The sequence below is a fragment of the Carcharodon carcharias genome, chromosome 11, assembly GCF_017639515.1.
Source record: "Carcharodon carcharias isolate sCarCar2 chromosome 11, sCarCar2.pri, whole genome shotgun sequence".
In the NCBI taxonomy this organism is placed as follows: Eukaryota; Metazoa; Chordata; class Chondrichthyes; order Lamniformes; family Lamnidae; genus Carcharodon; species Carcharodon carcharias.
The window spans coordinates 51,982,343-52,006,397 of NC_054477.1; the positions used below are offsets into that span (position 1 = coordinate 51,982,343).

A 24,055-nucleotide genomic window follows, 5' to 3' on the forward strand; every position below is an offset into this window, starting at 1 on the left:
ACAATCGTGAGCAGCAGTTATTTTTCTGAGAAAGCAGAATCATGTGGCTCAGCTGGTATATACTATTTTTATTCACAATTGTGTAAAAGGGAATTTGCTTTTGTTTTTCCACCCAATAGTGCCAGGAAACGAATGTCAGTTATTGTTAAGATGCCATCAGGAAAGATCCGACTGTATTGCAAAGGAGCAGTAAGTGTTCTGATTAACTTGTTCAACCATGCAAAGAAATGGCACAAATTTGTAATGCTGTACCCAACTCTGATTACCATTTAGTTTTTTTTAAATAGTGTTTATTTGAACACATTTTGTTTTCATGGAGAATTCAAAGCACTTGTGTGTGGTGTAAATACTGTGTATATAGCCAATTATTGCTCCACCAGCCTCCTTTTGGTCATCAGCAAAGCGATGGAAGGGGTAATCGACAGCACACTCAAGTGGCACTTGTGCAGCAATAAACTGCTCACCACTGTTCAGTTTGGGTTCTGCCAGGGCCAGTCAGCTCCTGACCTCATTACAGTCTTGGTCCAAACATGGACAAAGGAGTTGAATTCCAGAGGTGAGGTGAGAACGCCTTCTCGTGACATCAGGGCAGCATTTGACCAAGTGTGGCATCAAGGAACACTGGCAAATTGAAGTCATTGGGAATCGGGGTAAACTCGCCACTGGTTGGAGTCATTCCTAGCACAAAGTCACCATCCGACTTGGAACTATATAGTGGTTGTTGGAGACCAATCATCTCAGTCTTGGAACATCACTGCAGGAATTCCTCAAGGTGGTGTCCTAGGTCTAACTATCCATATACAGCAACATTCAGGCTTGGGCTAAAAGGTGGTAAGTGACATTCCAGCCACACAAGTGCCAGGCAATGACCGTCTTCAACAAGAGAGAATTTAACCATCTCCCTTTGACAGTCAATGGCATTACCATGACTGAATCCCCCACAATCAACAGCCTTGGGGGTTATCATTGACCCGAAACTGAACTGGAGCCATATAAATACTGTGGCTACAAGGGCAGGTCAGAGGCTGGATATTCTGCAGTGAGTAACTCACCTCACCAAAATGCTGGAAATACTCAGCAGGTCTGGTAACAACTGTGGAGAAAGAAACTGTCAATGACCTTTCGCCAGAACAGGAAAAAGTTAAAAATGTAATAGGTTTTGAGCAAGTGAAATCACAGAATTGTTATGGCACAGAAGGCGGCCATTTGGCCCATTCTGTCTGAATGGGGAACAGAACATAAGGGGAGGTTTCTGCTAGGGTGGAGGACAGGAGAGATTATGGGCTGGATTTTCATAGACTCAGCCAGACTCTATTGAGGGGTGAAAATGTAAGCCGGGGCCCAATTCCAGGATTCCCAACCCCATTCTTGGGGCTTCGGGGTTTCAGCAGTGCTGTTTAAGGGCCAGATGCCACATTTAAAGGCAATTCAAGCCAGGGGCATAATTCTTGCTGTCTGAGAGGAGGTTTTGGGAACTGCAACTACTGACTCCACCTGCCACCTGGATCCCTGCAGCTGCTACTCTCTATCTTCCCCTCTCTCTCTTCTTGTCTCTTCCCCCACTGTCTCAGCCCCTCCCTCTCTCTCTCTCCCCCTTCCTCTCTCTCTCTCCCCCTTCCTCTCTCTCTCTCTCTCTCTCTCTCTCTCTCTCTCCCCCTTCCTCTCTCTGTCTCCCCGTCTCTCCTTCTCCTGCTCTGTCTCCCAATCTCACTCATCATTTTCTCCTCACTAATGGTTGAGCAAAGCTCCCCATAGCAGAAAAAGCAGTTCCTACTCATTCCAAATCCACCAAGATCACTATCTTGTCTGCTGCTTGCCACTGTATCTGAACGAAAGTGTTTCTCATTTGCTGATGAGTTAATTGAAAAAGTACACTTAATTCTGTTGAGGTTGCCTTTTAATGAGCATGCTTGGCATACAACTGTATTAAAAGAGTTTCCCTAAGCTTAGCCTCGGGAAGCTTGATCCGCCATCATTCCGCAGCCAACTTAATCCTATAGATTTATCCCACCGTCGTGAAACTGACTTTTGACCTCCAGCACAATTATGTGCCCCCGCCTGCCTCCCGGGAGCTTCACAAGATTCCACCTGTGACTTCAGGGGGGAGGGACAAAACAAATTTTAAAAATATCACCTTAGATTAATTGTTGTTACTATTTTCTTTCTGATGGAGAGCCAGAGGGTTCCTGTCCATTAGCGGTACAATTTTCTATACGTAGCTTGAAAGAACAAATGAATCCCAGTACTCAAAAACAAAATAAATAGACTGCAGACTTGCATGCAGATCAGAGGTCAAATATTTCTATATGCCTTCATCTTACATATCAGAACATTGGGATTGCCTGGTTAATTATCATTATAGTTGTTAAAGGCTGCACCAATTAATGTGCCATTGTCTTTTATTGGCAGAAATTGCCATTTGCACAGTATTTTTTTCTTTAATATTTGACTTTTGATGATGCAAACCCTCAATCTGAGTTTTTCATCTGCAAAGATAACAGTTTTTAGTTAGATTCCCTGGATACCAGATAATAGTTCCCATTTTCAAAGCAGGTCATCTTGCATTCCTACGGAATTTAGGTAAAATACTTAAAAGATGAAACAAATGAATGTTTTGCTATTTAACAGGATGATGCCATTTTTGAAAGACTTGCTGAATTGTCAAAACACAGAGTTCAGACATTAAATCACCTTGAACAGTTTGCTACAGAAGGTAAGAAAACTCTGAAATAATATGTACTCTGATGTAGATGTACGTTTGACCACAACCAGCCATGGAATAAAATAGTGGCAAAATTACTCTGATCAACAAACTAAATGCTGGCTCCTTTTATTGCCCAATATGGCGAGTCAGTATTTACAATCACACCAGTTTCTACATTATCAGAATCTCAACTTTCTAAATTGCAATTCTGTTAAGTGTTACAGATGTTTTATATTTTGGGTTTTGGCAAATATCTAGAATACTAGATGTTCCTGAAACTGCTGGTCAATAAGGAAATTGCTGAAAACAGCCTTGAGTCTGTTAAATTAAGTATTATTTTGTTGTTACTGATGAGGCGGCTGAACTGGAACTTCCTGCTGATTAAACAGCTGCACATGGTGTCCTTTTAATTCAGGTGCTTATGTGTTGCAAAAAAAAGTTTTTAAAAAATAATTTATGGCTTTTTTTATACATTCATGCCCTTGGGAAGATGGTGGTTAGCCACTGTCTTCTTGAACTGCTGCAGTTCATGTCGTGGCACATCCATAGTGCTGATGGGGAGTTCCAGAATTTTGGTCCAGCGACACTGGAGGAATGGCGATATGGTTTCAATTCAGGATGGTTCGTGACTTGGAGGGGAACTTGCAGGTGGTGGGTGTTTCCATGTTCCTGCTGCCTTTGTTCTTCTAGGTGGTAGTGAAGGTGGGTTTGGAAGGTGCTGTTGATGGAGTCTTGGAAAGTTGCTGCAGCGCATCATGTGATCTTAAAATGCTGCAGCTGAAACTGGCTCCCTTATCCTGACACTTTTGTGGGTTCCTATATTACAACAGTGACTAAACCTCTGAAAGTACTTCATTGGCTGTAAAGTGCTTTGAGATGCCTGGTGGTTGTGAAAAGTGCTATATAAATGCAAGTCTTTATTTTTTACAACTCTTGGAAACACTAACATTATGGTGAGCAGCCCTTGGAGAGAGGGCAGTATGTGTGTGGTTGTTTACATTCCTGTTGCACAAATGTGAATTTGCATGAGCAGGTAATAATGCTGCATAATGGAGCCGTCTGTCTGACTTCTTTTCTTCAGTTATATCCATTTTTGGATAACATGATGAGCCAGGAAGTAAAGAGGAGAGAGAAACTGCCATATGCTGTTTTCCCAGTCAAAGCATTCAAGCATAGCAATCAGAATCTTGTGGAACCAAACCAGCTTTCCCTTGCCCTTTTTTTTTTGTACGTGTTCTCCCATATTTGCTCTAGCTTTTTATGTTGCTCATGTACTCTCTTTGACTTCACAAGGGGCTTCAGCTGCATGCTGGAGAGCTGGCGAGAGCCCCGCATCACCTCTTTTTCAGAAAGGCCCGCTGCGACTCGTGCCAGTCAGCCTTGACAGGCAGCAGTGGACCTTCCCCCAGGATCAATCACCCAGGAGTGGAAATCTCACCTGCTGAGAGCAACCAGCCAGTCAGAGGCAGACAGCTCTTCTGTGTTTAGCAGCGCCACCAGGGAGATGGTGGCAGCTGCCAGTATAATGTCCAGCCAAGGCCTTGAATCATGGAGGAACCCAGGCCACCAGGCGAGTGATGGCGTGAGGATGGGAGATGGGTATTGTGAGGTGGGTGTGAGGGAGTGGGATGGTGAGGATCATCGGCAAGGGCAGAGGGCTGGCTCTCTGCAGGCTCCCCCATTCCTGATGCCCAGTTTCTCAATCAGGCACTGAGCGCCATTGAATAAGAGACCAACCAACGCCCCCCCCCCCCCCCCCCCAACCATCCGGAGGGAGCAAACAAACACAGCAGGGCTTTCCTGTTGTGCTTCCTGCTGATGAACCCTTCCCTGCTGCTGGATTAATGCCAGCTGCGGCAGGATGAGGCCCTAAAGTGGGCATTATTGGCCAATTAAGGGCCTCAATTGGCAACGGGGCAAGAAGGCCTCCACTGGCCTTCCTGTCACAGACTTAATCAGGATGGAGGTAGAAATGTGACTGAGTCCCCACCTGCCTGAGTAAATGACCCCCACCACCAAACTCGACACAGGGGAGGGCACAAGATGCTACCCAATAAGAAGGAGAAAGTAATTACTGAAGTGAGAAAAAAAATGTGAATGAGTGAGAGAGTGCGCTGGAGCAAGCTCAGAAATGAGTGGAAGGAAGAGCTGATTTGTTTTAAATAAACAAAGAATTTCTCTCTCCTGCTCCTCCCACCCTCTCTCTTGCTTTATGGCACATCAGTCATTGAACTGTTGCTGGTCAGTTAAAGAGCACTGTTAACTGCTGAAACAAAAGCCTAGCAGTTGGATGATGACATTTTTTTAAAACAGTTTTCCCTTGCACTTCTTTTTGTGTACGTGTTCTCCCATATTTGCTCTAGCCTTTTATATTGCTCAATATGGTGAGTCAGTATTTAGGTTAGTTGTTTTTGCTCTCTCTTGCCCTTAGTAAAATAATTTAATTTACTCTCTGGGCAGGATTTTGTTTTGGGGTTAAGACCATTTCAGTGTTGGAGGCCCAATGTGATTTTTGAACAGCTCCAACCCTGAGAGATCAATAGTCCTGCCATTAAAGTAGTAAGAGAAAGTAGGTGCCTTGAGATGAAGCCACCTTTTGCAGACTTTATAACAAAGATGAATTTGGCCATCTAACACCGGTGGCCACAGGATTGGGGGTGGCCGCCTGCATGTGTTGGCAAGGATTTGGCTGTGCACGGACTTTGACTGCCGACTGGAAAATTCTAGTTGTCATCGTCGTCTCCTAGTGTCCGTATTAGACCCTTTAGAGCCTTAATTGACTTCCAGCTGTTTTCAGACAGGTAACTGTGCCTTCATGCTCGCCTCCATGCTCACCCCCAACTATTTACTTCTAAAATGAGCTGGAGATGGGAACATGCAGGGAAACTGGCGTTGGAGAGTTGCGTGCCAATTTCCAGCCCTCCAGCCTCCATTTTTGCATCTGACACAGATGAAAAATTCCGCCTTCTGTGTCACAAATTGAGTTAGGTTAGGTTCACTGCCCAAAATTATCTCCTTAACTGATGGTTTAGTATTTAGTGTTGAAATGGTTTTATTTCTTTTCAGGTTTAAGGACATTGTGTTTTGCGTACACTGATCTCGAATTGGATGACTACAAGCAGTGGACACAGATTTATAACAAAGCCAGCATAGTTCTTCAGCATAGAACCACCAAGCTGGAGGAATGCTATGAACTCATAGAAAAGGTGAGATCTGATTACTGCTGTTACATGTGCCACAGTTGTGGACAGAGCCTCAGTACTAATGCACTGGGAAGGAGAGAGATACTGTCCTGACCTTTCAACTGTGTCCCAATTAAAGTGTAGATCTCACTTCACTGGCTAAAACCCAAAAGTGAATTTGCTGATTAATTTTTATTGGATCTTCCAGCTATAGATGCTGCTGAAGAAATGTCAATAAGTTAATTTTTAGTTTGAGCCAGCTTCACTTGCCAGTGCCACTGAACGGCAGCAACAGTGTTTGAGGATGAAAGGCCTGAGGGAAATTTGGTTGATTGTCTTCTTGATTGAGGAATGAAGGTTACTTAAAGGAGGGAGATTTTCTTTTTTAGAGAGGGACATAAATTTTAAATTAATTGTTCTGTCAGAGCTTACTACTGCATTTCATTGGGTTGGTAATGTGTGTAGCATAGACACAGAATATTTTGATTGCATGGAATGTGCATCAGAGAAAAAAAAACACGCCAGTGTTTATACTCCACATGAACCTCCTTCCACATTCTCCATCTAACCCTATCAGCCTAATCTTGTGCTTTCTCACTCAAATTTATCTAGCTTCCCCTAAATGCACCTATACTGGTCACCTCAACTACACCCTGTAGTGGCCAGTTTCACATACTAACCACTCTGGATAAAAAAGTTTCTTCTGTATTCCTTTGTTAGATTTATTAGTGCATATCTTGTAGCTCATAGTTTTGGTTTTTCCCACAAGTTGAAGCATCTTCTTTATGACTACCTGAACAAACCCTTGGTTTGAGGACAAAGAAACAACAACAGCTTGTAATGATATAGTGGCTTTAACTTGGTCAAAAAGCTAGGTTTTAAGAAGCATCTTAAAGGAAGGAAGAGATGTAGAGAGTCAGAGAGGTTTAGGGAGGGAATTCCAGCACTTAGGGCCTAAGTAGCTCAAGGCACAGCCAATAATGGTGAAGCAGTAAAAATCGGGGAAGCTCAGGAGGCCAAAATTAGATGAGTGTGGATATCTCAAGAGTTGTAGGGCTGGAGAAGATTACACGGAAAGGGAGGGGTGAGACTATGGAGGGAATTGAAAATAAGAATGAAAAAGTTGAAGTTAACTAGGAGGCAGTGTAGATTAGTGACCAAAAGAATTATAGGTGAATGGGACTTGGTGTGAATAAGGGCATGGGCAGCAGAATTATGGATGACCTCTAATCTAGATAGAATGTGGGAGCCTGCCAGGAGTGTGTTACAATAGTCAAGTCTAGAGATAACAACGGTATGGATGAGGATGTCAGTAGCAGATGAACTGAGGCAGATTCGCCATCAGACAGTTGCTCGGGAGAGCAATGGATTTGGTATCAAGGAAATAGAGTTCTCAGTGCGGACCAAAGACAATGACTTTGGTCTTCCCAATACCTAATTGGAGTAGATTTCTGCTCATCCTGCACTGATGCTGGATAAGCAGACTGATAATTTTGTAACAGTGGAGGGTCAAGCGAGGTGGTGGTGACTTAGGCCTGGTGTCATCAGTGAAAATGTGAAAACTAATTCTATGTTTTCAGATGGTGTAGCCGAGGGGCAACATTTAGATGAGGTATAGGAGGGGGCCAAGGATATATCTTTGGGGGTTAATGGCACAGAAGTAGGAAGAGAAGCCATTGTAGATGACATTCTGACCACAATTAGACAGATGGAAACAGGTGATATCAGTTCCATCCACTTCGAGGAGGATGGTATGGTCAATCAAGTCAAAGGCTGCAGAGAGATCGATAAGGACAAAGAGGGATAGTTTAGATCTGTCACAATCACATAAGGTGTTATTTGTGACTTTGATAAGAGACACTTCAGTACTGTGACTGGGGTGAAAAGCTGATTGGAGGGATTCAAATACAGAGTTCAAAGAAAGATGGGCACAGATTTGGGAGGTGACAATTTGTTCATGGATTTGGTGGGGATAGGACATTAGAGAAGTGATGGTTTGTTTTGCATGGCTGTGCAGTAGCCTGACAGATATTGCACAGACCTTGTTCCGGGATAAATAACACATCTGTATTGTTGCACAAAAACATTTAACAGGATCACACGTTAAAAAGATGGATTGCCCACAGCAAATACATTTTAAAGGGAATATTGGTGCCAGAGGAGAGAGGCACAGTACCTGAAGAGACAGAACTGTTAACAATATCAGCTAACATGAGACCAGAAAGCAATGTTGGGTGGTTAGTTCAGAGGGATTGGGGTTGAAGGAGCAGGGAAGTGGGTCTCATGGACAAGAGTAGCTTGGAGAGAGCTTAAGGGGAAATAGGAGAGAAACTAGAGGAGGATATGAGTTTAAGGCTATGGCAGGGGAGCTGTTTAGGAGAAGTTTGACCTGGTGGGCTTGTAGAAGAGGGACAGCTGGTAGAAGAGCTTTAATTACGGTGATGAAGAAGTCCATGAGCTCCTTGCACTTATTTTTGGAGGTGAGGGTGAAGGAGCCAGGGGAGGGATTTACAAAGATGGTTTGCAGTGGAGAAAAGAAGCTATGGGTTACCTTTGCATTCCAGGATGATCCTGGGATAGTGAACAGTTTTAGCACAGGTAAGAGGAGACCAAATAATGCTTCGTTAGCCAGCCAGATCTGGTGTTAAATCAGTTGTCTGACATATCCATCCAAGACTGCGTCCCTTGGACTTAAGGAAATGGACATGAGGGCTGTGCTGAGGAACAGCCAAGGTGAAAAAGAGTAATGACTTTAGTAGGGACTTTGGCATCCAAGGTGGAAATGAGGGTGCAGTTCAGCAAATCACTAGCTGCAGAAATGTTGTGGCACTTAGAGGGCCAGACAGGATTTCTTTTAGGTTCCCCCTTCAACCTCCTTTTTTCTAAATTAAAGAGTCCCAGCTCGTTCAATCTTTCCTAATAGTTATAACATTTTAGTTCTGGTATCATCCGAGTAAATCTTGCACTTTCTCTGGTGCCCTTATATCCTTTTTATTACATCTAACCAAGGTTCTTTACATGTTTAACATAACTCCTCTGCTTTTCAATTGTATCTCTCCAGAAATGAATCCTTGTGCTTTTTTGATTTTGTTTTATGGACTCCTTAACCTGCGACGTTATTTTAAGTGATTTCTGTATCTGTATTCCAGGATTTCTTTACATCTTGCAAAATAAGAGTCTAAACACGGGAAGGATTATGTGGCCTATATATTCTGGCTACCAAAAGGCATCACTTCACACTTGTCTGTATTAAAATTAATTTGCCAATTGTATGCTATTCTGCAAGCTTATTAATGCAGTCCTGTATTTTGTCACACTCCCCTATATTAACTATAACTTTTGTCTTCCCCAAATTTTTAAGTTGTACTTTCAATTCCTGAGTCCAAATCATTTATGATAAATGGTACAGAACAGAGGTCCTAACACCAAACCTTGTGGAATACCACTTCCCACCTCTGTCAGCTTCTACTTTCTGCTTTCTGTTCTGTAACCAGCTTACCGTGCATTCAGCTACTTGTCCCCAGATTCCAAAAGCTCTGGCCTTAGTCATGAGTCTGCTTATTAGAAAAACTTTTGAAAATTCAAATACATACCTATACTGCATTACCGTTTTTTACTTTCTCTATTATTTTTTTAATAATCAAGGTTGGTCAAACCCTTTTTAATCCTAGCCCGCTACACTGTTATAGTTTTCGTTTCCAGATGCTTTACTGAGAGCAGAGATTTCACTATCATTCCTACCATTGACGTTAAGCTAACTGGTCTGTTGTTCCCTGGACTTGTTCTAACTCCTTTTTTCAGTATAGAAACCGCTTTAACTTCCACCAGTCCCCTGGCACCATTCCCTTTTCTAATGAATTTTTATATTAAAAAAGTTTGAGCTCCAGAAGTTGTATCTAAAATTACAGGTGATGCTGAGAAAGGAAGCATAGTAAATCATTTTGAAGAGCAAAAGAATCTGCAAAGAGATTTGATAATGTGGTGGAATAGACAAAAAAAGCAATCAATAGAATTTACTGTTAGTAAATGTGGCATCGTACATTTTGACTAAAATAAAACAATTAATCTTGGGGGTGTATGGTGGTAGAGTGATTTGGAGGTACAGGTTCACAAAATCTTAAAAACATGTTAAGAAAAGGCATTAAAGAAGATTTATTGTGATGTTGCCGGTGTTTGGGCGAAATTCAAACATAAAGAAAGACTTGAAAAAATTAGAACTGTTCGCATTTGAAAGAGTAGGTTAAGACATGATACAACAGAAGTGTTTAAAATTATGAAGGAGTAGGACAACAGTGGATTAAAAAAAAAGACTTTCTAATGGTTGAGGTGTATAGGACTAGGAAATGTGGATCTAAGATTAAATGTATGAAATTTAGGACAAAGTGCAGGAGAAACATCAGTGTCTGAGGCTGACATTCACTATCATAGTTGGTGATTGAAGTAGGTGAATTTTTAATTGTAGGCTAGATAAAATGTTTGAAAGAGAAGGAAATAATGAAGTATAGAAAACAGAACATGCAAGTTAAGATGACTGGTTGTGTGATGGATTTGGACCCACCTGGATCAGCTGCGACAAATGGCTTGTTTTCATGTTGTAATGTCTGTGTAAAAAGAAAGTGTTATTTGAATTATATCCAGCAGAGTGCAGTGCTGTTTAAACTTTTGAAGCTGTGAAAAAAAGTCATTTATTTTTAACAGTGTGTTATGACATTTAACTGCATGAATGCTAAGTGAAAGAATGAAATTAGAGATTAGTAAAGAAAATCTATTTATATGAGGAAAACTGAGTAAGCATATTAAGATTAAAATACTTTCTTGCTTGTTAATTAACTTTAAATCTAGAAGTGAGTGCTGTTCTTTTTGATGGCTCAGTGAATATATATTGTACTGTGTAGTGTAAGTCACGCAAACTTGAAGCCCTTGATCTTGGTCTGTGCTGAGTTAGCTGTTTTCAGTGGTAGGAATTGGCCTCAGTGGCCTGTGACTGCAATAAACCATGCCTTTATTGTAGCAAATGTACATGGGCAAATTATAAGTCACAGACTATTAAATTTCCATTCTCCATTTGTCTCACTTCCATTCTGTGCAAAACAATGTAATTGCTTATATGAAATCAATTTGAATATCTGTATAATGCTGAAAAAAAGAGACACGTTGTCAAAGTTTTTTGTCTTGCACACATCAGGATAGATGCAAGAATGCCAAATTTCAAAGGGAACAGCAATTTAAACTGCATGAGAATAGGGGTGCTGACTGAGTGGCAGGTTGGCTCTGATTGGCTGAGGCATTGCCATGGCGAATGCACCACAGAGCTATTGTCCCCAATGCTTTTGGTTATTCAAAAAGATGCAATGTTTGAATATATTCCTTTTGTCTGCAGAGGACAGGCCCTACATATCAATATATGTAGCTTCTATCAAGTGTAAGTGAGCTACATTGCAAGCCAACTGATAATCTTTAATTGGCTGTTAGGCTAATTCTTAGCACAGCTGGGCTATTCAGCAAATGCTGCCCAATTGTGGGATCACATCTAATGTTAGACTTTATGTTCTGAGTTTTGCAAGCACAGATTGGCTGAGTATGGTCAGTAATCTGCCAATTGTGAACAGCTGAAGGGACGTGCTGTTTGAAATGACCCACCAGTCGTTGGAACATATGGTCGACATATCTGGCATCACACCAGCACTGAAATTCATGTACCATATTACTCACTTATGTGGCTTTGTCTTGATGGTAGCATTCTGTGAGTGGAAAACACCATATATGTTGCCACTTCATAGTAGCATTGTGAAATGGCTAGCTTCACTGTTACTTGAATTTCTGAGATATTTTACCCTTCCAGTGTAATTTGAGGTAGACTGGGCACTTTGCAGGTCCGAAAGTGGTGGCCTTAGGCCCATTTGTGACTATGTGCAATACACAGCTCACTTTGAGCAACAGGTGAAGCTAGCAGTTTCATGCTGCTACCATGCAGTGGCAACACAAGTGGTATTTTCCACAAACCAGATGCTACCATCAAGCCAAAAAGGCATTCTGCCCACCTCACAAATGTGTACTGTGGCATTTGAATTACAGTGCCGGTGTGGTGCTAGGCCATATATCCAAAAGACTGGTGGATCATACCAAACAGCACATCCCTTTGGCTGTTCGCAATAGGCACAGTACTGACTGTCCTCAACCAGACAGTGCTTGCCAAACTCAGAACATAATGTCTTAACGTTAGATGTGATTCTGCAATTGGGCAACATTTGCTGAACAATCGCAAGTGTGCTAAGAATTACACTAACAACCAATTTAAGATTATCAGTCCATAGAACCATAGAAAATTACGATGCAGAAAGAGGCCATTCAGCCCATCATGTCTGCGCCTGCCAAAAAGAGAAAAAAGAAACTAGCCGCTCATTTTAATCCTACTTTCCAGCACCTGGTTCGTAGTCTTGCAGGTTACAACATTTTAGATGCAGGTCCAGATACCTTTTAAGTGAGTTGAACATTTCGGCCTCAACCACCAACTTAGGTAGTGAATTCCAGATGCCCACCACCCTCTGGGTGAAAAGGTTTTTCCTCATGTCCCCTCTTATCCTTCTACCAATCACCTTAAATCTATGTCCCCTTATAATTGGCCCCTCAGCGAGGGGAAACAAGACTTTCCTGTCTACCCTATCTAGGCCCCTCAATTAGGTCACCCCTTAGCCTCCTCTGTTCTCAGGAAAACAACCCTAGCCTATCCAATCTCTCCTCTTGGCTGCACTTTTCAAGCCCTGGCAACATTCTTGAAAACCTCCTCACCATAGCAGTTATTTCCTTCCTGAAATGTGGTGACCAGAACTGTACACACAATTCCAGCTGTGGCCTAACCAGCGTTTTATACAGTTCCAGCATTACATCCCTGCTTTTGTATTCAGTATCTCACCCAATAAAGGAGAGCATTCCATATGCATTTTTGACCACCTTGTCCACCTGTCCTGTCACCTTCAATGACCTGTGGACATGTAACCTAAGGTCTCTCACTTCCTCATCCCCTCTCAATAACTTCCTGTTTATTGAGTGTTCCTTACCTTTGTTTGCCCTCCCCAAATGCATTACCTCACTTTTGATTGAATTCCATTTGCCTCTTCTCTGCCCACTCAAACAAACCATTGGTATCATTATGGAGTTAACAGCTTTCTTCTTCACTATCAACTACGCTTCCAATTATTGTGTCATCTGCAAATTTCCCAATCATGCCTCCTAAATTTAAGTCTCAATCATTTATATATACAACAAACAGCAAAGGCTCAACACTGGGCCCTGTGAAACACCACTGAAAACTGTTTTCCATTCACAAAAACATCCATCTACCATTACCCTTTGATTCCTGTCACTGATCCGATTTTGGATTCAACCTGCTACCTTCCCCTCTATCCCATGAGATCTCACTTTTCTGACCTGTCAGCCATGTGAGACCTTGTCAAATGCCTTGCTAAAACCCAGGTAGACAACATCCACTGTACCACCCTCATCAATTCTCCTTGTTCCTTCCTCAAAAAATTCTGTTAAGTTAGTAAGACATGAGCTTTTCTGAACAAAACCATGCTGACTACCCTGTTCAATCCGTGCCTTTCTGGGTGACAGTTTATCCTGCCTCTCAGAATTGTTTCCAATAATTTGCCCACCACTGAAGTCAGACTGACCGGCCTATAATTTTCTGGCCTATCCCTCGCACCCTTTTTAAATAATGGTACAATGTTCGCAGACCTCCAATCCTTTGGTACCTTGCATGTATCTAGTGAGGATTGGAAAATGATCCTCAGAGCATCTGCTTTTTCCTTCCTGGCTTCCTTCAACAGCCTTGGATACAATCCATCTGGCCCTGGTAATTTATCCACCTTCAAGGATACCAGTCCCTCTTGTACTTCCTTTCTCACTATGCTTATTGTATTTAATATTTCATACTCCTCCCCTTTAACAAAAAAGTCTGCATCATCCATTTCCTTAGTGAAGACAGAGACAAAGTATTCATTGAGAACCCTGCCCACATCTTCTGCATCAACCCACAAGTTACCATGTACATCTCTGATAGGCCCTACTTTTTTCTTAGTTATTCTGTTGCTCTTAATGTACTGCTAAAACATCTTAGGATTTTCTTTGATCTTACCTGTCAATATTTTTTCATACCCTATCTTTGCTTTCCTAATTTCCATTTTTAAATCACCCCTGTACTTTCTATACTCTCTAGGCTTTCTATAATATATTAAGTCTTTTGTGACCTCTCATAAGCTTTCTTTTTCTGCTTTATCTTGGCCTGTATGCTTCTGGATAACCAGGAGGCTCTAGATTTGGCAGTACCACCCTTTTTCTTTAAGGGGGCATGTCTACACTGTGCCCATAGAATCTCGCCTTTGAATGCCTCCCACTGGTTTGGCATACTTTTTCCTTTTAATAGCTGTATCCAGTCCACTCTCGCCAGCTCACCTCTCAGCTTTGTAAAATTTGTCTTCCCCCAGTTTAGAACTTTTACTCCTGTTCTATCATTGTCTTTTTCCATAATGATGCTAAATCTAATTATATTATGTTCACCATCTCCGGAATGGTCCCCCACTGCTATTTCATCCACTTGCCCTGCTTCATTTTCTAAGACTAAATCTAGAATCGTGCCCCCTCTCATTGGGCTTGTTACATGCTGGCTATAAAAGTTCTCTTGAATTCAATTCAAGAATTTTGTGCCCTCTGTTCCCTTCACACTGTTTGTATCCCACTTGACATTCAGGTAGTTGAAGTCCCCGGCAATTACTGCACTCAGAAATCTGTCTACATAATTGCTCTTTTAACTCCTTCCCACTATTTGGGAGTCTATAATACACTACTAGCAGTGTGGCTGCCCCTTTTTTATTTCTGAGCTCAACCATTATGGCCTCATTGGATACTTCATTTAGCATATCATCCCTCCTCACAGCTGTAATTGATTCTTTAACCAATAATGCTACACCCCCATCTTTTTTATCTCCCTCTCAGTCCTGCCTGAAAATTCTATATCCAGGGATGGTGAGCTGCCATTTTTGCCCCTCCTTAAGCCAGGCTCGCTGTTCAGCTCCCTTACATTTGCTAGAAGCTACATATATGCAAATGCAGTCAAAAAGAATATGTACAGACACTACACCTTTTTGAATAAACTAAAGCATGGGGGAGCAATAGCTCCCTGATGCATTTGCCATGGTAACACCTTGACCAATCAGAACCAACTTGCCAATCATCAGCACCTCTTTTCACATGCAGAATAAATCGTAGTTCCCTTTGAAATTTGTCATTCTTACGTCTGTCCTAATGAGTACAAGATGAAAAGCTTCGACAGCATGTCTTTTTTTTTCAGCAATACTCAGGTTCTGTACTGCCAAGCGACTATCTGTACAATACCTTTTCTCATAACCTATTTTTCAGAATCTGTTGCTGCTTGGAGCAACTGCCATTGAAGATCGTCTTCAAAATGGAGTACCTGAAACCATAGCAACATTAATGAAAGCTGAAATCAAGATATGGATCCTGACAGGTGACAAACAAGAAACTGCAATCAATATAGGTGTGTCTACCTTCTACTGTGCCACATATACTCGTGTTTTAATGCTTAACATTTAAATAAAGATTGTAATAGAAAAATCAATATTATTAAATTTGTCTTACTAAATTCCTGCATATTTTTGAAATAATGGTTCAAGATTAAATTAGGCAAACTGCAGGCATTGATGCCAAAATTATCCTGAATTGATCCATCATTGTTGAGACTACAGAATGAGGGGCAGCTCAACTGAGATTATAATTGTAAGTATAAAATTATGTAAGCAACCTTTTAAAGAGGTGGAAATGAGTTTGTGTGCCCTAACTGGTATACCAAATTCAAGCTGTTGGACCTCTCTGGTGAGCTGTAGCAGATAATTTTCTCAGAGGGTCCAAGGACTAAGTCATGATTTGTGAATGCTAATCTTTTTAGTACAGCACTTAGAGGAGTTCTTCAAGGAAAAACTTCAGACTTATTCTGTTCCTATCTTCAGTAATCCAGAGAAATGTCATCTGAAGTGATAGGTTGTTCAACAATGTGGCAGTCCTCTACAGAGTTGAAAATTTCCAGTGCACATGAATGAACTGTGATTGATCACTCTAGGCAGAACGGAACAACTGGGGATCAATTTACAGGTGAACTTCAACAAAGTCAATATCTCTGTCCAAAAGCATTTGGTGCCAGTCACTTGTTCAAACTTGGCTGCTACCAACATGATTTGTTCAGTAACCACATCTGATCAAATGAGTGTTAACAACAGTGGGGATCTTTAAGAAAGCTCAGACCTAGTTCTGCCTATTATTAATTGCAGTGCCCAAGAATGTACTCCTTTGTCCAGAAGTGAAATAGTTGAGCTTCATTATATATGATGCAGAAAGCAATGAACTTCGAACAATTCCAGGTTATCCAAATCACTGGTTTTCATAAGATGGCTGTACCATACCTAACTCTGGAACATTGAAAATGATGGATCTTTAGCACCAATTATGACTGTTATAAGCCCTATAATAATTGACAAAAATTAAGCTTCTTTTTGTTAAGGTCCCAGCTAAGGTTACCCCTGGACAAACCTGATCCCAGTGTGGGACCCACTTGATAGATCCTAACTTTTCTTTGTTTGTTAAGGTACATGGAGAGTAGCCACTGAATAGAGTCACAGGAGTCAGCTGATGAATTTTTAACAAAAGAATAAAACATTTATCCAACAAGAAATTAACTATTTACAATACTCCTTCACCTACAACTATACCTTTACAGATATATACAGATTTGTAAGGATAACTCAAGTTACAGAAGTTATCTTATAATCTAAAGTTCAAAACAAGTGCACAGTCCATATGCTGATAGGCATCCTGTGGTCAGACACACCACAATCTGAAACCAAGTGACAAATGCCACCTCAACCAGATGCTATGGATCTTTCCTCAACCAACCCCCCCCCCCACCCCCCGCCCCCCAATCAATCCCCCAGATGCTTATCACACCACGAGCCAAACAGTCTCACTGAACTCTATCTTTTATATGAGGGTTTCTAATCTCCACTCTCCAAGAGCTCAGTTTGGAATCTTCTCCCAAACCGACGCTTTTTCCCAGATGCCTTCCTCAAGGGTTCACCTCCAGGTTTTCAAACTCTCCTTCCAATCATCCTCTCCCTGGGTCACCACATGCATTCAAGCTGTCTTCCATGCCATCTCTCTCACCAACTCAGCCATCAACAGTATCACTGCTTTACATGTCCATAACAAAGAGGTTCAGACCTTCAGCCGTTTCTTTGGACGTTCTTGCCACTTGCCAGCTGTTCTCACTTTAAATTTGCTTTCTGTAACTTTTGTCTTTTTAAATCTGAAGCTTGGAGCTTTTCTCTGTACCCCTCACTCTTAACTTCACTTAACAGGACCTTTTCCAATTTCGTGTCCTTCCTTGGATTAGGTCAGCTTGGGACTTTCTCTTGTTCCACTCCCCTGGATTTTGGGTCTTTTTCCTTAGCTTGGGACTGGCTATCTGTCCCTCTTCTAGGCTGCATCTCTGGCCCCTATCTTCAAAACCAGCTGAACTCTAACAGCTTCCAAAACAAACTGCTGTTTTTCTTCTTCTGTATGTCTGTGAGAGGGACCTGCCTCTCTGGCCCCTTGTTGCCAAGCAACAGCCCTGTTCTTCTATTCTTGTTTGCTTAACTTCTCTTTAGGAGCCGTAAGACTCTCATTAGAAATGCAGGCACCTTTTAAAGTGAAACTAAAACTCAATTTGACCTTTCTTAACACAGATACAGAGATAAAAATCAAACTTAAACTTTGAGGCTAAAATTCATTCCTAACACCCACAAAATACAAATGTAACTTACTTAATTGTCTCTTTCCTAACATTATTGCCTTGGAGAACACTGCTTTTGGTATGCTGGAGTTACCTATCTGAAGCTTTGATTAGAAAGATTTGTTCAGTTTACAAGATGATATGCATCTTGTTTTTGTGAACCACTTTGTAACATTTTATTATGTTGAAAGGATTATATAAATAAAACACATAAAAAAATTAATTTAACCGCGACTAACTCCAGACAGAATGGCTGAAGTGCAGATGATTTGTGTTGATTGACGTGACCATTCTCTAAAGAGATGGTTTTCTCTCAGAATGAATTATTCATACGCAAGCAGAAGCATGTCAAGAAGCCCTTCTTGGCTTGTGTTCGTTCTATGGTGTAATCTGTGTTTGTTTCACTTGTATGGCCATCAGTCTGCCTGGCAGAATTTTTCTGATACTTATTTAAAATCCAAATGGTAATAGCCATTTCTCCCTGGATTCTGCTAAAGCCATTTTGATCTGGCTAGCCTAATGTTCCTTGAATATAAAATTGACGACAATATTTATAAGCCTCAATGAGTATCTGCTTCAGCATTATCCTGGGCCCACTCCCTGAATAGAATGGAGACTGTCTTCAGCCTCTCTGCAACTTTTTTTATTCGTTCATGGGATGTAGCTGTCATTGGCTAGGCCAGCATTTATTGCCCGTTCCTAATTGCCCTTTTAATTGAGCTGTGTTTTGAAAAAGTAAATAAAGGATCTGCTGCCTCATACCATTGCATATTTCCAATGTTTGGGAGCAGCACTTTTTAAATGGGGGGGGCGTTGTGTGATGGAAATCTGGAACCAATGTTTTGTGTTGGGAGAAAGGAATGTAACATCATTAATTAAAATGGAGCAGGGAGTGATTCCAAGCATGAGCTGGAGACACAGTGCCAGCTTGAACACTTGGAGAGGGAGGGAAGAGTGCCAAGTAGGGCTGTGGGTGGAGAATATCAGCTTAAATGGCTCAGAGAGCGAGTACAGTATAACAGAAAGTACCTGCTGGAACTGGGAGGACAGGAGAAGAAGACTTTCTGTTAAAGGGTGGATGAATTGTTTGCCTTTGTAACTGATAAGGGACAAATGGGTGTGGGAAGCTAATTGTTCAGGTACCTTTGGGTATTCTTTCCTCACAGACATCACTAACAAACCCAACTCATGTTTTTCAATGCCCATAAATGCATACATTAGAACAGGCATCACTGGATAGCAATTAGAAGTTTAAACTTTCTTTTTCTTATTTAATCATACTCCCCCACTGCCCTTCCCACCTCCCACCAAGCCCAGGAATACTGAAACATTGTAGCATTGTACTGGCTGACATTAGCTAACTGAGCATGCTTTGAAGATTGAACCTGGCACCTTCTTGATATGTATGGTTCAGTGCCAGGATGAACAATGACTTTACCAACTGAGCCATATGAAGATTTCAGTTGAAGCTACATTGTCAGGATAATGCTGAAAATTGTTTCTCAGGTCCTGATGACTTCCATAATATCTTCATACCACCCTAAGGTGGAAAGTTCCTTTCCTCAGTATTTTTTCAAAATGTTCACACCTATGTCTAGAATTTGGAGAAAAAAAAAGAAATGTAGTCCAAATATTACTCTGTGACTTTTGTGCTTGTCAATGTTGTATTTAGAAAGGGATTGTGTTATTTTTCAACTGTCACTTGCTTCTGTTATTTTGACAGGTTATTCCTGCAAGCTTGTGTCTCAAAGTATGTCACTACTTATAGTGAATGAAGATTCTTTGGATGTAAGTCATTCCATTCTTTTCAAATCTTGTACAGATTATAAACCTTAAACCATTTATCTCTGTGAGAATTGAAGCCTTTCATTTAGTATTGTAATGCTTTCCATCATTCAGTGGCTACAACATTTTTCATCTGTTGTATTACTGAACAGACATAGAAACTTGAATTGTGAATAAGTTGTGGTAGTATTTATATTTTTTACATTTTGAATTTCTTCATTAAAAAAGCTGTCACCATTGTTGAAGCAACTTAGTGGTATAGTGTTACGACCAGGTGAGAAGGGGATGTACTTAACTAAGCTATGAGCAATAAGGAGCCAATCTAAGAAAGTTTTCTTGAGTCAAAGAAAGAGCAAATTTATTAACCACAAAATCCGAGAAAAATAATAATATAACATCAAGCATTCGGCACTCATCCAATCATTAGGGCCCACAAGCATACCCACAGAGGTATCGGAAATAAGGGGCATTCAAGTCCAATAAAAAAAGGTTAAAGAATATACATTTGTGTCCTTTGATTTCCCTTAAGGAGTAGATTTTTAAACATTGTGGATGATTTAGGTTAGCTTCTTTCTTGGATGCAGTCAGATGAATGAATATTGCAATTATTACAAGATCTTGGTTTGCTGGTAGGATTCTGGTAGAGTTGGCTTCTTGAGCCAGACAACACGCTTGTTCAAAAAGAGGAATTGAGAGAGAGCCCTCAGCTTGTTTCCTCTGCTAACGACTTTCTGGGCACTCCCTGTATCTCTTGCAATCTCTCTCTCAGGCCAGCGGTCTTGCCTTAAAATACTTCACGCATTGTGTATTTTTGGGTAGGTCTGCCTGTGGCAGCTGTTGTTTCAATATCCAGTACTTTGCATTTTTAAGGTTTCTTCCTTAGACAGTTATGAGTTTCGATGGGCGTCTGGATTATAGGAAATGTCTCTCTCTTCACACTTCCCTGAGGGTGATTTGTTGGTTCCTCACCTTCAAGTTGGAATCTGGCCTTGCATTTTTAAGCAGTTTGCTCTGTCTCAGTTCAAATTGCAAAAGTTCCAGTCAGTTGAAAGTTGAAAAAAAATCACATTTTCAAAAATAAAGGGGCATAGCCTTGTAACGTATACCATCTAAATAAAATGGGCACTGTCCCAATATGCTATAAGAGGAAGGCTATAAGTGGAGACTAGACACTTCACATGCAGAGGGCACTCACTGGAAAGGATTCATCTTTGACCTGATTTGGTATCTAGTGGTTGATTCCAAATCTTCATGTCCCAAGTCTGAATACCAGATTTGATATCTACTCAGATCTCAAACCCTTCAGCAGTTTACAGGTAGCTTCTCCTTCCCACCTCTCCACCCTGTCTTTTCTCTGTTCTCAAACTGCAACTTGTCTCACAGGAGGGTACCAAACAGACATGAGGTGCCTTGCTGCATTTAGAAGAGAAAGTTGGTGCAGAAATCCTTACTGAGCTGCTGTTAGGCAAATAACAGCTGAGGCACAAGTAACAACTTAAGTTGTTCTCACAGTCCTCAGCAATGCCATGTCACCTAGGAATTGATCGGTGTGGGAGAAATTAGGGTTAATAAAACCTGGGCATTTTGCTCTTTATTAGCAGGTAAATTTACTCAGAAATATAAATATAATGACATGGTCTCAACAAATGCATTTTGCTGGAACTTAGATTAAATTGATATAAGAGCACTCCAATCTGGGAGGAGATGGAAAGTTGGTCATTAACAGGATTCAGTTCACTGTTTGTGGTCATGGTGAAATTGGTGTCTCAGACCATCCTGCTCTTTTGATGTTTCTGACAGGAGGAAGTGGTGTGAGGATAAGATACAAAGCTATATGAAACAACAAAAAGGTGGACATTTGATACCGAAAATAAATTAACACAAAGGCTCGATAAAGTAGATATTTTGGACCAGAAGTGTAAATAATCTGCTGTTGGTGCTGTATGGTGTCCATAAATTGTTAATTTGCAGAGCTGGGTGAAGAGTCTCTGTGCAACTATTATATTTTGACGGACAGGCTAGCCTGTGTAAGTGGCTAGTATAATCACTTGTCTGTGAGCAGTCAGTGACTGAGACAGGTGCAAATAAAGCTTTAATATGCAGATTACACACACATTTACTTGATTAAACACAATACTTGACCTGCATGATCATTTTATCCTCATTCATTTCAAATGTTAGATTAATGACACTGGAGTGCTGGGAGTTGTTTGACTCTCATATCTTGGTCTTTAAAAAGTTTCATCTAAGTTTATAATTCACTGCTAGAGAATCTGTCATTTAAAATGATGACTAGGTAAATGAAGCAATGTTTTAAAAAGAATAATTTATGGGCAGCTACAGAATATTTTAACGGTTGTTAATGAATCAGCGCTATAGTCTGAAAAGCGAATAGGCATAGTGTGTTGACTTGTGTGACAGCTGCAGTGTGTGTTATTGAGGCTGATTAACAACAGTTCCATAGTGACAATCATTTGTAGCATGCTTTGTATGTTTCAACTTTGCTGTCAAAACTGAGGGCCGTAATAAAGAAAATTGTGATCATTATTATCACATACCTGTAATCTCAGAAATCATTCAACTTGCAGTAGAATAGCATAGCTAGTTGGTGCTGGAGTGACCAGTGACATGAATCCTTGGATCTCTGCACAGGAATTTTTCAGTTGAGACCATGAATGAGGTGGGTGAGGTCATGAAGAGATCAGACCAACCTTTTCCTGGCATGGAGGAATGAAAAATTAGATGTCAAGTCAGCTGTGCATGCCTCATAAATCTCGGCAAAATGTTGGAGCCAATGTGTCATATCTTCTAACCCACGGAATAGCCTACAGCTCAGGAGACGTACTATGAGAATTTGCTTTCAAATAAAATAAATCACTTAGCAATTACAAAGCATTTTGACAGTTCCATATTACAATAAATGGACATAAAATATTTGACTGTATTTCTCAAAGAGCGCATTAAACAAATTGCATTGAATTATATGGAAGCCAGAAACAAAACCACCGCTCTGACAAACTTTGTAACCTAGTATATGAACCAGATATGTCAGCAATGTTCTAAGACACAATTGATTGAACCTGGCTCAATAATAGAACTTGGAGAGACGGACCTTTAACAACAAAAATATCTTGCATTTATATAGTGCCTTTAACATAGCTAAACATTCCAAGGTGCTTCACAAGAATCTTATCAATCAAAATATGACACTGAGCAACAGAAGGAGCTATCAGGAGCCAAATGCTTGGTCAAAGGGGTAGGCTTTAAAGAGCATCATAAAGGACGAGAGAAAATTAGAGAGATGGTGAGGTTTAGGTAGGGTATTCCAAAATTTAGGGCAAAGGCAACTGAAAGCACAGCCAACAGTGGTAGTGCGATTAAAATCAGGGATATACAGGATGCCAGAATTGGAGGAACACAGAGATCGTGAAGGTTTGTCAGGCTGGAGGAGGTTACAAAGCTAGGGAAGGATGATCTCATTGGGGTCACCACCACTGGGTATCAGATTTTTGCAACTTGGCACCATTATCTCCCAGATAATTATGGAAGCTATTGCTCCAGCAGATAGGGTAAACTTAATTGGACGGAATCAAAAACAGCCGTATTGATGCAGCTCTTTAAGTGCTTAAACACCTGCAGCACTTTGTCATACCTCTGCTTAAGCTCTGCCTTTGCCAATCTTAACTCATGGCTTTGGATAAATGGGAGAGTTTGCCGCTCCATGTCAGGCATTTGGAGACTCTTAAACATCACTGGTTTCAGTTGCCTGGCTTATCAGAAGGAGAATTGCTCATTCCACAGACTTCTGTTGTTTAAAACAAAACAAACTAAAATTTAAAATACCTTGAGAGCATTTGGATTGTCCAGTTTATCTTTACTTGTACAGAGAAGCAATGAAGAAAAAAATAAGAAATGCCTTACTGTGATGTAATTTAGAGTTTAATCCACGAGTCTCTTGTAACGGTGGTGATTTCTGATTTATAACTGTCTGATGCTTGAGTGAAGAAAATGGAAGATTTCATGGCCAGTCACAGTTGCTTATCACAAGAAACGAGTACTGTGCTGACTGCAGAGTTTTTTTAAACAAGATTGTATGTTATATTTGGATTTTACATTCAAAGTTCTGTTTTTCTTGACAGTTGACATGAGGAGAACTCCAAAGATATAGGAATGGAACAGACCTCTAAAGCCCTGTAATGGCTGAATTTATCATGCTCATGGCTTGTATAATCTCACAAGCCTGCCTGTATTCTGTAAACAATTCAAATGTCTATATGTTATTCTCAGTTTTTCCAGTACATCCAAACCAGATGAAGTGTGCCATGTGGCATTAAGATTTAAGCTCTCTTAAACAAACATTGCAAGAGCCATAAACAGTGCAAGTACATAGGTTGCAAAGCAGTTTCCTCTGTGTCAGTACAAGTGCAATTAGATAAAGCCATAAGAAAAGTCAATAGAATTTAAGATTTTATAAATATGGACTTAAGAGAGAATGTCATTTGGCTCTTCGAGCCTGCTCCACCATTGAATAAGATCATGACT

At 40.7% G+C, this 24,055-nt stretch overlaps 1 protein-coding gene across 2 annotated transcripts in view; it reads left to right on the top strand.

The window, feature by feature from the left end:
• atp8a2 (ATPase phospholipid transporting 8A2) overlaps window positions 1-24,055 on the top strand; it is a 631,244-nt gene that overhangs the window by 245,116 nt on the left and 362,073 nt on the right. For both annotated transcript variants that reach the window (XM_041199633.1, XM_041199634.1), the window contains 5 exons: window positions 120-189; window positions 2,629-2,713; window positions 5,771-5,910; window positions 15,304-15,442; window positions 19,452-19,516. In XM_041199633.1, the coding sequence (XP_041055567.1) occupies window positions 120-189; window positions 2,629-2,713; window positions 5,771-5,910; window positions 15,304-15,442; window positions 19,452-19,516 (499 nt within the window). The remainder of the gene's footprint in view (window positions 1-119; window positions 190-2,628; window positions 2,714-5,770; window positions 5,911-15,303; window positions 15,443-19,451; window positions 19,517-24,055) is intronic.